The 14,486-nt window shown below is 43.5% G+C and overlaps 1 protein-coding gene across 3 annotated transcripts in view; it reads right to left on the minus strand.

Annotated features, from left to right (window-relative positions):
• Positions 1-14,486, minus strand: part of LMF1 (lipase maturation factor 1) — a 336,726-nt gene that overhangs the window by 87,990 nt on the left and 234,250 nt on the right. For all 3 annotated transcript variants that reach the window (XM_048866655.2, XM_048866657.2, XM_075117566.1), the window contains one exon: positions 11,862-12,029. In XM_048866655.2, the coding sequence (XP_048722612.2) occupies positions 11,862-12,029 (168 nt within the window). The remainder of the gene's footprint in view (positions 1-11,861; positions 12,030-14,486) is intronic.

Raw genomic sequence — 14,486 nt, forward strand, 5'->3', positions numbered from 1 at the left:
ATATCGAATTTATGACAAGTAAAAACAAATACTGGATCCAGGTACTTTCTATAGAAGAGGGGCTGTTGAATGCTGTTTAATTATTCTTTTCCTTTTCTCCTGGCGGCTGCTGTGACCTCTGCTGGCTCCTAAGTTAGCAACACAATATGTTGCAGTTGTGACACTGCAGCATGACTTAATTTGTGTGTATGTGGCTAGACAGCCAGTTTGTCCCTGTATTCTCATACGGAAACACAGAAATAACTGACGAGCTAGGTGAGGGGCAGGCCTGTGCGACCTGCGGTCTGCCCGGGCGATTTAAAAGGGCCCAGGGTGCCCAGCCCCCGGGCCCTTTTAAATCGTCCACACACCAGGGCAATTGCCCCTTTTACCCCCCACTGTCAGCGGGCCTGGAGAGGGGTTTGCTGAGGTGGGCACCTGTCCATTTTCAGCATTTGGACAAAAGATGGTCAAAATATGTATTTTATTTTCTGCAAACAATTTTGAAGAAAATGAAAGTGAAAAATCATTAAAAAAAATCTATTTTCATCAAAATTTCTTTGGTTTGGGCCAAATAAATGGTGATTTTTTTTTTTTTTGGCAAAAATTTGAAAAAAAAACCCTGTCAAAATCATCATCTACAAAAACCTGACCAGCTCTAACCTAGATACACATAAGAACATGAGAACAGCTATACCGGGTCAGACCAAAAGTCCATCCAGCCCAGTATCCTGTCTTCCGACAGTGGCCAGTGCTGGGTGCTCCAGAGCCCTGTTGCCGCCCCCATTGCACACATATAAAATCATCAAGTGTTCCATCCCCTGTTGCTCACTCCCAGCTTCTGGCAAACATTCCTGCCCCTCCTGGCTAATAGCCATTGATGGACCTATCCTCCATGAATTTATCTAGTTCTTTTTTGAATCCTGTTATGGTCTTGGCCTTCACAACATCCCCTGGCAAGGAGTTCCACAGGTTGATGGCGCATTGTGTGAAGAAATATTTCCTTTTATTTATACTTCCAAGAGCATATAACATCTAGGTTGGTTGGATGACTCATCTATCGTGCTCAGCTGCTAAACTGAGATGTGCAGTGCATCCAAATGTGTAGGCCTCATTTCCGAGGCTGGGCCTCCTTCTTGCCCACAAACACGTCCCTGAATTTTACTACCCCACAGTGGGTATGTTCTTTGGTAAAGTCACACACCAATCTCCAGAGTGTATTTTGATTCTCAGTGTCCCGTCCTCCCGTGAGAGTCCCACAATGAGTCACAAGACTTACTTTCTCCTTTACAGCTGCTTGCACAAAGGGTTGGGGATGGTGACGGTGCCTTGAGGACTGAGGAATGGTTTTTCTAGATACTCCATATCAGAACGAATATTGGCTTCTGAGGATTTAATAGTTGACCCTCACAAGGCTTGGAAGCCTGCTTTGTTTGCACGGTAGCTTCTCCTTTATATACATGGCCCCTACCCTCCCAAGGCCCATCCGATTCCCACTGTGATCAATGGCCAAACTTCCACAGGAAGCAGGACCGACGCACGGTGCTTACAAGGAATTGTCAGCGACTCAATGAATTTATCATTTTATGTTGTTTAAGGCCCTTTAATTTTGTCTCTTTAAACTGTGGGCCCAAGTCTGATCTCAAACCAGTAACCTAGAGTAACTCCTTTGACATCAATGTATCTAGACAGAGTGAGATCGGACCTAGGGTTCAGAGGTTGGGATTTTCAAAAGACGACAGGAAGGTCATTGCCCAAATCCTATTCCCTATATCCCTTAGGCTGCTTTGAAAATCCCGGCCTGTCTCTCTATTGCTGCGTTACTGAGAACTGTGCCACGGAAGTTAATTATCCGCCCTGATTTTCCAACACGTCTCTTTGCCCCACTTTCCCTTTATTATTATTATTTTTGTTCTCTTGGGAGACTTCCCACTGCCAACTCTGACACACGCCACCCTGCTGTAACCATCCCCACCCTTCCCACTCTGGCAGCTGAAACCTGCTGGCACTGCTAATCCGATGCTACCTGCCAGTGCAGAGGGCAAGGTGGCTTTTCCTTTACTTCTTGGCTTTCCTCTCGCTTCCCCTCATGAACTCACTTGCCAAATGGTGTAATTTTACAGCCTGGCTCAAGGAGCCAAGAAATAAATTTGCTGGTGTAGGTTGTGCTTTGGACATTGTCAGAAACATGCAACCTCAGGGTTTTCGGAGCCAGCTGCAAAGAACAGCGAGACACCCACAAAGTAGCTAGTATGTGTTTTTTCCCCCCTCTCAGATTTCACCCATGGACGCCTGTTCTAGACCTCCACATGCTGCTGTGGGTGGTTGTAAGCGAACGCACACGGAGGAAAGAGAAACTCAAGGGAAAGAGAATGGAGAGGAAAATTGCAATACTTCCAAAGAGAGACAGGAGGCAGCATGGCCTCCTAGATAGAAGAACTGAACAGAATCAGTAGAAACAGGTTCTGGTTCTGCCACTGATCTGTTGTGCAACCATGCTCAAGTCACTTCCCCACTCTGTGTTTCTCCTCCCCATCCACCATCCTTGTCTGTTTTGTTTGCTTAGACTGTAAAATCTTCAGAGCAAGGACTCTCTCACTGTGATGTGCTTGTATGCAGCTAAGTACAACTGGGCCCTGATCTCAGCTGTGGCTCCAGAAGCTGCTGAAATACTGCTGCTAGGATGAACAACAACAACCACCATGACTTTGGGTCTGACTTCCCCTGAACTTGGGTGTATTTTGGTTCCAGATCTATGCTCTGAGGCTCAGGCCCCATCTCTGTTTAAGAACCAGCAGACTGCTCTCCTCAGACACAATGGGCGAGAACCACTTATTAAAACCATCATCAAAACACGTTAGCCAACCACCTTTAATTGGAGGCTGCATATTTTACCCACAACAGTGTGAACATGTGTCTGTCTGATTCACTGATCACTGTGGTTTCTAGGTACCAAACATGGGTTTGCCAGAAGTTCAAAAAGTTTGGGGTACAGGATTTCCCCAAGTTTATCTATTTTGAATAAGTATCAGGTTTAAAAAGGGCATGCCCATTTGGGCATGTTCACCAGAAGCAGGGACTAGTATCATTATTTATAGGACAGTAATTGTCTAAAAATCCCAACCTGGATGCCCCATATAACGAGAGCTGTAAAAACAAAATGAGAGACACGGTCCTGGCTCCAAAGAGGTTTTTTTCATAGAGTCATAGATTCCAAGGCCTGAAGGGATCACAGTGATCATCTTGTCTTAACACAGACTATATAGAACAGGGGTCGGCAACCTTTCAGAAGTGGTGTGCCGAGTCTTCATTTATTCACTCTAATTTAAGGTTTCGTGTGCCAGTAAGACATTTGAACGTTTTTAGAAGGTCTCTTTCTATAAGTCTATAATATATAACTAAACTATTGTTGTATATAAAGTAAATAAGGTTTTTAAAATGTTTAAGACGCTTCATTTAAAATTAAATTAAAATGCAGAGCCCCCGGGACCAGTGGTCAGGACCCGGACAGCGTGAGTGCCATGGAAAATCAGCTCGCGTGCCATAGGTTGCCTACCCCTGCTATAGAACATCCCCAAAAGAATTCCTAGATCAGGTCTTTTAGAAAAACATCCTATCTTGATTATCACTAAGAGAGAATCCACCATCACCCTTGGTAAGTTGTTACAATGGTTAATTACTCTCACTTTTAAAAATGTACACCTTATTTCCAGTCTGAATTGTCTAGCTTCAACTTCCAGCCATTGGATCATGTTATACCTTTCTTTGCTAGATTGAAGAGCCCATTATTAAATATTTGTTCTCCATGTAGGTATTTATAGATTGTAATCAAGTCACCCCCGAACCATCTCTTTGTTAAGTTTTCCAACCAGTTGTGCACCCACCTTATAGTTGGTTCATCTAGGCCAGAGGCTCTCAACCTTTCCAGATCACTGTACCCCTTTCAGGAGTCTGATTTGTCTTGTGTACCCCCAAGTTTTACCTCACTTAAAAACGACTTGCTTACAAAACCAGACATAAAAATAGAAGTGTCACTATTACTGAAAAATTGCTTGCTTTTTCATTTTTACTATATCATTATAAAATAAATCAACTGAAATACAAATATTGTACTTCCATTTCAGTGTCTAGTATATAGAGCAATAGAAACATATATACATAGTCTGTATGAAATTTTACTAACTTCGCTAGTGCGTCTTATGTAGCCTGTTGTAAAACTAGACAAGCATCTAGATGAGTTGGTGTACCCTCTGGAAGACTCTGCATACCCTCAGGGGTACATGTACCACTGATTAAGGCTATATTTCCCTAAATTGTTTATGAGATGGTCACGTGAGACAGCATCAAAAGCCTTACTAAAGTCAAGGTATATCACATCTACTGCTTCCCTCCCACTCAGAAGGCTTGTTACCCTATCAAAAGAAGTTATTAGGTTGGTGTGATGTGATTTGTTCTTGACAAAACCATGCTGACTGCTACTTATCACCTTATTAACTTCTAGATGCTTACAAATTGATTGATTGATTATTTGCACCATTATCTTTCTGGGTACTGAAGTTAGCTGACTGGTCTATAATATATAGATGGAGCTTCTTGACCCTCTCTCTATAAGGCATGTTTTCTCATTATCTAATCATTCTCTTGGCTCTTCTCTGAACACGCCCCACTATATCAACATCCTTCTTGAACTGTGTACACCAGAACCGGGCACAGTATTGCAGCAGCAATTGCACCCGTGCCAAACCTAGAGATAAACTAACTGGTCTACTCCCCCTTGAGAGTCTCCTGTTTATGCGTCCGAGGATTGCATTAGCTATTACGGCAACGGCGTTGCACTGGGTGCTCATGTTCAGCTGATTATTCAACAACCCTCCCCCGCAAATCTTTCTCAGAGTCCCTGTTTTCCAGTATACAGTCCCCCCTTTGTTCCTAGATGTACACATTTACATTCAGATCATTTGCTTGTGCCCAGTTTACCAAGCGATCCAGATCGCTCCGTATCAGTGACCTGTCCTGTTCATTATTTAACACTCCCGATTTTTGTGTCATCTGCAAACTTTGTGCAGTCTAAACAGAGAAGATAAAGGCTGGGAGAGGAAACAGAGGCACAGCGACTTGCCGAAGTTCACACAACAGGTCAGTAGCAGAGATGGGAATAGAACTGAGGTCTCCTGATGGCCAGTCTAGTGACCTATCCACTGGACCACGCTATCTCCAGTGGCCGTTCTCTTGTCCCCTGTGAAGTATCCCAGTGAATACGGTACAGAATCCAAACAGCAGTCTCAGAATGTTCATGCGGATCCAGAAAGAGCATCTTTAGCAGGCCCCTGAAGAGTTCTAAAGACTCAATGCTCATTTGTGAGCACAGATTAAACTCACTCAGGCTTCTTCTGAGTGCTCCGTGGCTCAATCTGACGTCAAATCCTGACAGAAGCTGAAAAGAATCTCCCTTTCTGCCCAGCAGAGAATAGGGGTGCAGTTTGATAGTCTGCTTAAGCCAGCCCCAAGGACTGGAGCAGTCTGGATAAGGCTGGAGGTTCATTGGCAGGAAGAATGCAGGCCCAGCACTGGAAGAACGGAGGATGCTGCAGCTGCAGACTGAGGAACCGACTCAGGTGTGTGGGGACCAGGACTGCAGAGGCAGGGGGCGCTGCAGGTCAGAGCTGAGCTACACCGGCAAGGCCGTGCTGGGGAAAGAAGTGAAAAGCTTGCATGGTATCTGCCCATCGTGTGCCCGGGTCACATTCATACGGAATTCCCACTTGAATCTCCAATATATAAAATATTAATTATATGAGAACTTGGCTGTGTTATTAAATCTGTGGAAATGAACACATGACGTGTGGATCATGGGAACATGGCCAGAGGCGAGGGCTCTTGGGACGCTGCTCTACATCGCACTGCAGAGTGAACGCCTGTTGCTACAGCGCTGTCAAGCAATGATGGTCACAAATGCTGCATACAAAATCATACGGCAATATATGAACACTCCATCCATGCCGCTCAGCTGTAGTTACTAAGCTATGGAAAGTCTGATACAAGCTCTCCCAGAGTCGGAATCACACGGCCCCAAAGCTTTGATTCCACAACAATCTCTTTGAGGGTTAAAGTGTATTATCTTGGAGTTTTAGGGTTTAAACTGCAATCAATCAAGGGATCAGAATGGCCTTTTTCAATCTCTTTCCCAGCATCAGGGAATCATTGGCACTTATGGACATGGACACACACGAGACGTAGCCAGCTGTAGCGGGACATGCATGCCAAGCTGTGAAAGAGAGTCTGCCAGCAGAGGCACCTGGCCCCTTGGCAGACACTGTGCACAGCTGTGTTAGTGGCTCAAGAGCTGCTTCTGAGCCTGCCCTGGGGATAAAAGGCTGGTGGGGGCTGGCTGGGCTGCTCCGAAATCTTGGGTGACATTTTCTCTTGACTCACCTTTGGGCTCTGGGCACTATTATCTGACTGCGAGTATCTCTGTGTGCAGATGCTTACAAGAACTACACCCATAAATGTAAACCTCAAAGCCTTTTTCTTGGCAATTTGGTGTTTAATAATGATGAGTAATGATTTTTCTAATGGGAACCAGCCAGCATTCATCTCACTCATCGCTTGCTTTTTAAACCATGGTCTGTTTACACTAAGAAGTTTCTGACAATTGTCTGACGTGTTGGGGAGTGTCGTGTTCTGAGGTGCGATTCAGGCCAGTGAGAGGCTGCGTCACTGCTTATCCTGTAACCCTGGTCCCGTAAAACACTCAGCTGCTATAGCTTCCTGCCTGGACGCTCCCAGCCAGCATCCAAACATACAGTAGGTGCCTGCGTTTTGAGCAACTCTAACTTCAGCTGCCTGCTTGTTCACCTCAGCCACACACTGGTCTCCACCTGCTTTGGTTACTCCTAGCCAAGTGACCCCAACACACCCCCAAAGTCCCAAGTTTTCGCCAAACCATCTGCCCTGAAACATGCTGGAACCATCAGAGAAGTAATAATGTCCATTGCTCCTTTAAAGAGAAGAAGGCTTGTTGTTTTAACTGGAGATATCATCACGTCAAGGCAAACAAAGTATGGGGTTGATTTAGAATAAAAATAAAACAAGTTTGTTTAATCAAAAAGAGAGGTTTTATGGGAGCTCAGGTATAAGGGGTAAAAGATAGAAATGGTTACAAGCAATTAAAATTGAAAAACACTTTCTAGTGACCAAGACTTAACAAAACTACAGTCCTGGTTTAAGGTCAGATTCTTACCACACTTCCTTCTACGAAGATGGCTGACCACTCCCTTTGTCAAAATCTCCCACAAATCCAAAGGGCTTGGTTCCTTTGTTGTCTTAGGCAAGAGATCACTTGGGGTTCTTTGCCTGTCTCTTTCATGGTCCACTGAACTTTTGAAACGTATCTTTTTCAAAGACCAGTGTCCCTGCTGTTGGGAAAGATGCTATGGAGTCTGATGGAGAAGGTTCCATGCTGGTTTCTTCCCCTCTGGGGCTTTCTACAATGCAAACTGATCTGTCCCTGTAGCCGCTGATATGCCAGTGAACGGCCACCTGTCTGTGATTGCCATTGCACTTGGATCGAGGTGCTGGCCTTTCCTCTGTCTGGAAAATGCCTGTTTACCCAGTCCCTAGACTTGTCTGGTTCAAACACATTTTAGACCCATATTGCCTTCACATTTGCAGTCCTTTGGGCGTTTACCACATATACACCACACAGGAACTGTAATGATCAGTGTGTTATTGGCTTTCCAATGATAACTCACACGACACCGACTAGACACAGATTATGTTATAAGTGAATTGGGGCACACTGAACTGGTCAGGCCAGCTGAAACTCACTACCTGATACCAGTGAGCCCCGTGCCCTCTGGAAACCAGCCAGAGATTGAAATAAGAGACAGCTTTAGTTAAAGGGACATTTGTCAAGGTGGATGGGCCAAAAATTTACTCCAGAAAACACACCCAAGGCAGTAAAAATACACACCCAACATCATCATCATCTGCAGTTACAAGGCTGAAGCATTCTTAAAATCTTAGCTCTCTGGTTGGTTGGCTCAGACCCATGGGGTTTCGTGAAGATGGTAGGTGTGAAGCACAGGTCTTCACTCTTCCTACCTGGTTCAAGTTCTCTGAGCCTGCTGGGCAGGCTGGTGTCTAGCACACACAATTCCCATCAATTTCAACTTCCCTGACTTGCTCACATGAACAATGCCACGACAAGGAAGGGTTGGTGCTGTATCTATGCATGTAATGCATTTCCAAGAAACAATCAGGGACAGGACCTAGGTTTGCTGTCTTGTCCCCCAGCCCAGCCTCTGGGTTTTAAGCCTGATACAGCCCCTGGTTTCAGAAGGGAAGAAACCTCTCAATTATGGTGGGGTGGATATTTTGAAAGAAAAAAACATTTTTTAGCGGGAGGGATGAGAGGAGGGTGAAATCTGGGGCCAGCCAACACGGTCAGTTTCTCTTTAAATGCAGTGCATATATATCACAACAAATATCTGAACAACAGAAGAGGAAAAATGAGCATATTATATATCTATATTTACAAGAGTCACTGCGTATGTTTCATTCATGTTTAGACAGATCTGCTGCATAGCTTCCCCACAATAGGTCACCCACGGGTATCCTATGTCTTGCAAATAATAAGTACACAATACAGCATAACTGGACTGTAATTCTGTCATCGAGTCATACCCTGTGAGCGTAGTCCTCCACTCTGTTGGGATCACACGCTCCTTACCGTCTCCCTATCAGGATTGGCAATGATGGAAGCCTCTTCCCTAAACCTTTTCATTACAGTGTGAAATAGTCAGAGGAATAATTCGCACAGGTTTTGGGGGGACTCCCGACAAAGCAATATTCTCCAGGCCGGTTGGAATCTGGAAAAATACACTTACGCAGCCTAGCCACCATGACTCCAATAACAATTATAAAATGTCCAATAAAACTTGCATGTAATGTCAATTCAAATCTTGAAAAACAGAATTAAGTGGTATATCAACATGAAACTTTATGGCTTCCTTTGCAGAGCAGAAGTATTTTCAATAAAAGTCATTCTGAATGAAGGAAAGGGGCAGTAAATATTAAATAAACAGGTTTTTGTTGAAATGCTATAAAGGCTCCAGGGTTGCTTATTACACTGAGACCCTTTTTCCCTCGCAGACGCCCCTTGTGATAGAAATAGGTCAGTAATGGCAAGCTATCAATAAAGTGCCAACTAAACGGCGGGTAGATGGCCGCACTTACATTATGTCATTACCAGTCTTTATTGTACGTACCTTTCTTTTTCAGATCCCAGTGGCTCCCCTTTTTAAATTTTGTAGCATACAAATGGTTGCATTGCCCATTAGGGGGTCATCTGAGAAGTTGCTAGCCCGTTTTCTGGCTCTGTCAGGAAGGCTGAATTTAGAATGGCTGTCTTCAGGTTTGGTTCTGGCTGTCGAGTGGGCAGCATTCGTTTTCTTTGCTACGATGCTCAGCATTAGTTTTACATGTAAGAGGACTCCAAATATACAGTAAGCCAGAGCCAGCAAAGGGATAATGCAGAGATATTTGTGCATCTTTTTGGTTCGTGGGGGATGGCTGGGAGGAGGGATTTGAATGACAAAATGTTTTTTTCCTCAAAGCAATGCAAAACACTGAAATCTTGGCAGCAAAACTTCAAAACCAAACACAATTTACTTGGTTTAGGGTTTTGTTATAAATGCAAAACTCAGTTCAGGTTCGAATATGGGCCCATAATTGAATGAACTTGTGGTTTTGCAGGAAATCCAAGTACACGGCTCACCACTCTGCATATGGTTCCAGTCCAAAGCTGGGGGCAGCCCATCTGTCACAACTGAACAAATGCATGCATCCCAACTGAACAAAACCATCACACACCCTTGCAACGCAAAGCTGCTACTCCAGCTCCTATCAACTGCCCAGTGGTTGAATTTTAACAGCCAATCTAGCGCTAATGATTGAATATCAATACTTAGGAGAACTGACACATGAGAGATTTCTAGCACAATCCATTACTTAAGAAGAGCTGGTTTTCTATCAATACTCTGTATTAAGAGCTACTTAGTAAACCTTTAGTGTTTACCACATTAGTAAAATGAACCGTACTTAACTGAAAATTTCCTCTTTTCAAGCAATAAGGCCCATAGATCTCTTACATTTTTTCCAGGACTGGGCCCTTAAACTGTAATTTCGGGAGAGTTGAGGAGAATGACACAATGCACCAAAGCAGGTGGTGTTGATTTCTCAGCAAGCGTTATAATGCTCGGGTACTGAAGTAATAGGCACCTTAGAAATACCATAGCTACGTAGATGGATTCTGAAATTATTCTTTCTAGCACACTGAAGAATACACTGCAGCAGCCACAGAATATCTGACTTAATCACATAAATCTGACTGACGCTACCGTAACACACTAAGGTTAAAAACAAGAGAAGGAATTCCGAAGAGTTGCCTAGAGTTGCTATATATTTGCACAACACCATGTGACAGGATATCACTCTTAAATAATAATCAACACCTGGACAAAAGGCATGAGAGGCAGCTAACAATCTCTTCATCCTCCTAGAGTTATCAGCGTCGTCATCTTTATAACAATCACGCTTCAACAGGAATATTGACTAGTTCTGTATGGGGCTACTGCTGGGCATACAGTGTGGAGTGAGATGTATCTGGGCACTAAGTTCTTACGGATCAAAGACTCCGGTGTGGATCGGATTTATTTTTTAAAGTGGGATCTTGGATTGTTCCAGTCCAGAGCCAATCAAATGGTAAACAAATCAATTTCTAACGCACTATACCACGTCCTGGTCTTGGCTCCCATTTGCCGGTGATTGTAGCATAGAAAAGAGACTTCATAAGGCAACAAATGGCATCAAAAATGTAATAACTCTAGCACCACAAGGTGTGTAAAGAGAGCAAACAGGCTACATGTGCTGTGGTACCTCGTTGTGACAGAATGTGATTGGGAAGGCGGGATATTTCATCACAAACTCAAAATTCCCTTGCTTTCATGCCGGTCAGCATTATTGTGGTTTGCCCAGTCAGTTTATAAGTTGTTCTCCAGTTTATATATCACACGTATTTGCAAAAGCGCTCTCAGCTACAGTATATGAGCTTCCCAACGCTGAAGAGACACTGAACAGAGAGTATTTAACAAAACCTGGACGTTGGGCCTGAGAATCAGAATGGCTGGAGTTTAATGAAAAAGCACTTGAGGGAAAAGATTCAGATGTGAATTAGCAAAGAAACAGTCTGTGATTTTCAGTTTTTTGAATTTTTCATGGATTGTCTTATTACATTAAACATTTGTATTTTCAAAATAAAGTGATCAGAGTTGATATCACAGAAAAATGAAACAAACTTTTCGAACCATGACAAACAGGTTACATTTTTCCATGAACATTTGTCAATATTCTTCAAAGAACAGAAAATTTTGAAAACAAATTAAATGTTTTCATAAAAAAAATCTATTTTGATAACTAGCAAAATTTCATCCACCTCCATCAATTGGGGTCCTGGCCTCGTCAGCGTTTCATTTGAATCCCTATGCTAATCGTGTCCTCTCTGCCCAAAAGATTTCTAATTGGTCCAAGTGTGATGTAGATAAATCTGTAGGGAATGCACTGACATCAGGTACTCACGGCCAGTAGCTCACCAAAGAGCCAATGATTTTGAATAACCATTAATCTGGGCTGGATTCAGACTAGGAACCTAACCCAAGTCATCCAATTCCCCTGCCATTTTTGTTCGTATATTTCCCTAGACCTCGTACAGTCATGCTACAACACATATGAAAATAGGGGGAGGCTTCCAGAGTCTTTCAAATGCCCCCAGAAACCACTCACTAAGCCAGGACTCTAATAAGGCAAAAGCAGGAAAGTCTCACCTGGAAGAGAATCTGTAAAATGCCGTGAATGATGCACATGCGACGTCCCATGAAGATAAAAAATGGCACCACCAGCTCGATGAAGTGATTGCTTAACGTCTCAAACTGGTGAAAGCACCATGGTGACCGGTGCATGTAATAGGCTAGTGGGTTGGGTACTGGCTGAGTCTGAAAGAGGAAAGAAAAGGTGTCATGTAGCAATGAGTCCCCTCCACATCCACTACCATTACTAACAGAGTTGGTTAAACATACTTTGTTGAAACTTTCTATAGGAAACGACCTCCCTCCCTCCCCCAAAATGAAAATTTTTGAAGACCATTTCCTTTTCAGTCCAAATTTTGCATTTTCTTGCTGTAAAACCCAAAACTGGGGAAGAAAAAAAAATCAAAACAAGTGGTTAAGTATCATAAAAGAGGTGATACAGCTAGAGAAACAAAGGGAAAAAGGGGGGTGATGAGTTCCTCACGGTCACGCCACTCAGTCGGTCAGAGAACCAGGAAGAGAAAGGAACTCAGGTCTTCTGATTCAGAGGCGGGCTTGATTTCAATATGTTTACAATCTAACTAAGTGCTTCCAAATGTGGGGTGTCAGTTTAAGATGCTCGTGTTTGCACCAAATTATTTATATGTCAACCTGAATTTTTTCTTTGACATGGGGAAGTTTTCTACGCAGTGCAATAAACCTGCTTATCCTACCACGCAGGCTAAAACGAACTCATGTTAATAACCGCCTCTGATAAAAATGCTACACTTAACTCTTTTTTTTTTTAAACAATTCATCTTATCATGTCTAACAAAAGCTCAAATTTATTAGCATTGTTTTAAAATCCTGACAGCAAAAACAATAGCTGAAAATCACCGTTTTAATTGAAGGAGACACAACACATCTTTAAATTATTTGTAGCAAAATCAAAAATACAAACAATCCAGGGAAAGTATTGTACTATGCATGGCAATGCCACTGCCAAATCCCACAACCATTGTAATTCCCTATTAGCAAAGCTGGAATTAATAAAGCTGTTGCTTTATCTGGGTTTGAGGCTGTTGTAACCCCCCCAGGACAAGAGACCGCATCCTTCCTTCCTTTGACACCGGGACAGGATGGAGCAATCGGAGGGGTCAAGGAATGCTGCCAAGTCCAGTACAACAAGGGGGCAGAGGGTCATGGTGTTCATACATCCTGGTTCAGCAAGATGATCGGTTTGAAATGCCACTGGGGGCCCTTCGACCCCCTCCCCCCCCACTTGGGAACTGTTTTAAATTAATCTGGATGTTTGATTCTTCACAAGCAATCCCCACTACTTCAGAGAGATTCATCAAGGGTTTTTTCCACCTTGCCTCCAAAACTGCAAGGCAATACATTTCCCTTTAGAAAGGACAGCTTGGGGGGGAAGGAGGGGGAGGGAGAGAGAGGACACGTTAAACCAAAACCAAAGTGGATAAAGTGTCAGTTTTACAGTTGCATCTGACGAAGTGAGCTGTAGCTCACGAAAGCTTATGCTCAAATAAATTTGTTAGTCTCTAAGGTGCCACAAGTACTCCTTTTCTTTTTGCGGATACAGACTAACACGGCTGCTACTCTGAAACCAGTTTTACAGGGTGTAATTTTACCCAGCAAAACTGGGGAATGGAAAAGTGGGTCGAAGGCCTGCAAATAATCATCTGAAATTAAAAGAGACAAAGGTAGGTAAAGGTGGCAAACACCCTCACCCCTCTTCCTCCCTGATAAAGGAGTCTTGCCATTGTATCTTGTGCTTGGTGTGCTGTGAAGACGTGCATCGATCTCTTCACTCTCTGCACTGCCTCACTTTCTGCAAGGACCAGAAGTGAAACTACCTGGATCCTTGAGAAAGGCAGCCAGTGTGGGGCGCATCAAACTCAGGCGTTGAGAAATTTATTCTCAAGGGATTGCCAGACCACAGACGTTCTGTTCATCCTCTTCTGTGCAGAGAAGTAGCCGAGTCTCTGAAGCTCCCCCTTCTGTAGGGGAAGGAAAAGCAAATAGGAGAAGAGTCCCATGCAAAACTGCGACCATCTGAGAGATTGTCTACACTACGGAGCCTTTGCTGGTATAGTTCTACTGGCACAGTGGAAACATCGTGAACACTGGCAAAAGGACTTCTGCCAGCGCAGCCACGTTCGCTCTCTGAACGACATTAGCCGTGCCAACGAAAGCACTCTTCTATTGGTACAGTTGTGCCTACTCTGAGTTTTTCACATTGAGCTGATACAGCTAAGCTTGCAAAACTTTGTAATGTAGACCCAGCCTGAGTCACGGCTTACAGCAGTGGTTCTCGACTAGGGGTACCCCTGGGGGTACATCAACTCATCTAGATATTTGCCGAGTTTTACAAGGGGCAGCATAAAAAGCACGAGTGAACTCAGTACAAACTAAAATTTCATACAGACAATGACTTGTTTATACGGCTCTATAGACTATACACTGAAATGCAAGTACAATATTTATATTCCAATTGATTTATTTTCCAATGATATGATAAAAATGAGAAAGTCAGCAATTGTTCAGTAATAGTGCGCCGGGACACGTCTGCGTTTTTATGTCTGATTTTGTAAGCAAGTTGTTTTTAAGTTGGGGGTATGCAAGAAAAACCAGACTCCTGAAAGG

The sequence above is a fragment of the Caretta caretta genome, chromosome 10 (genome assembly GCF_965140235.1).
Source record: "Caretta caretta isolate rCarCar2 chromosome 10, rCarCar1.hap1, whole genome shotgun sequence".
Classification (NCBI taxonomy): Eukaryota; Metazoa; Chordata; order Testudines; family Cheloniidae; genus Caretta; species Caretta caretta.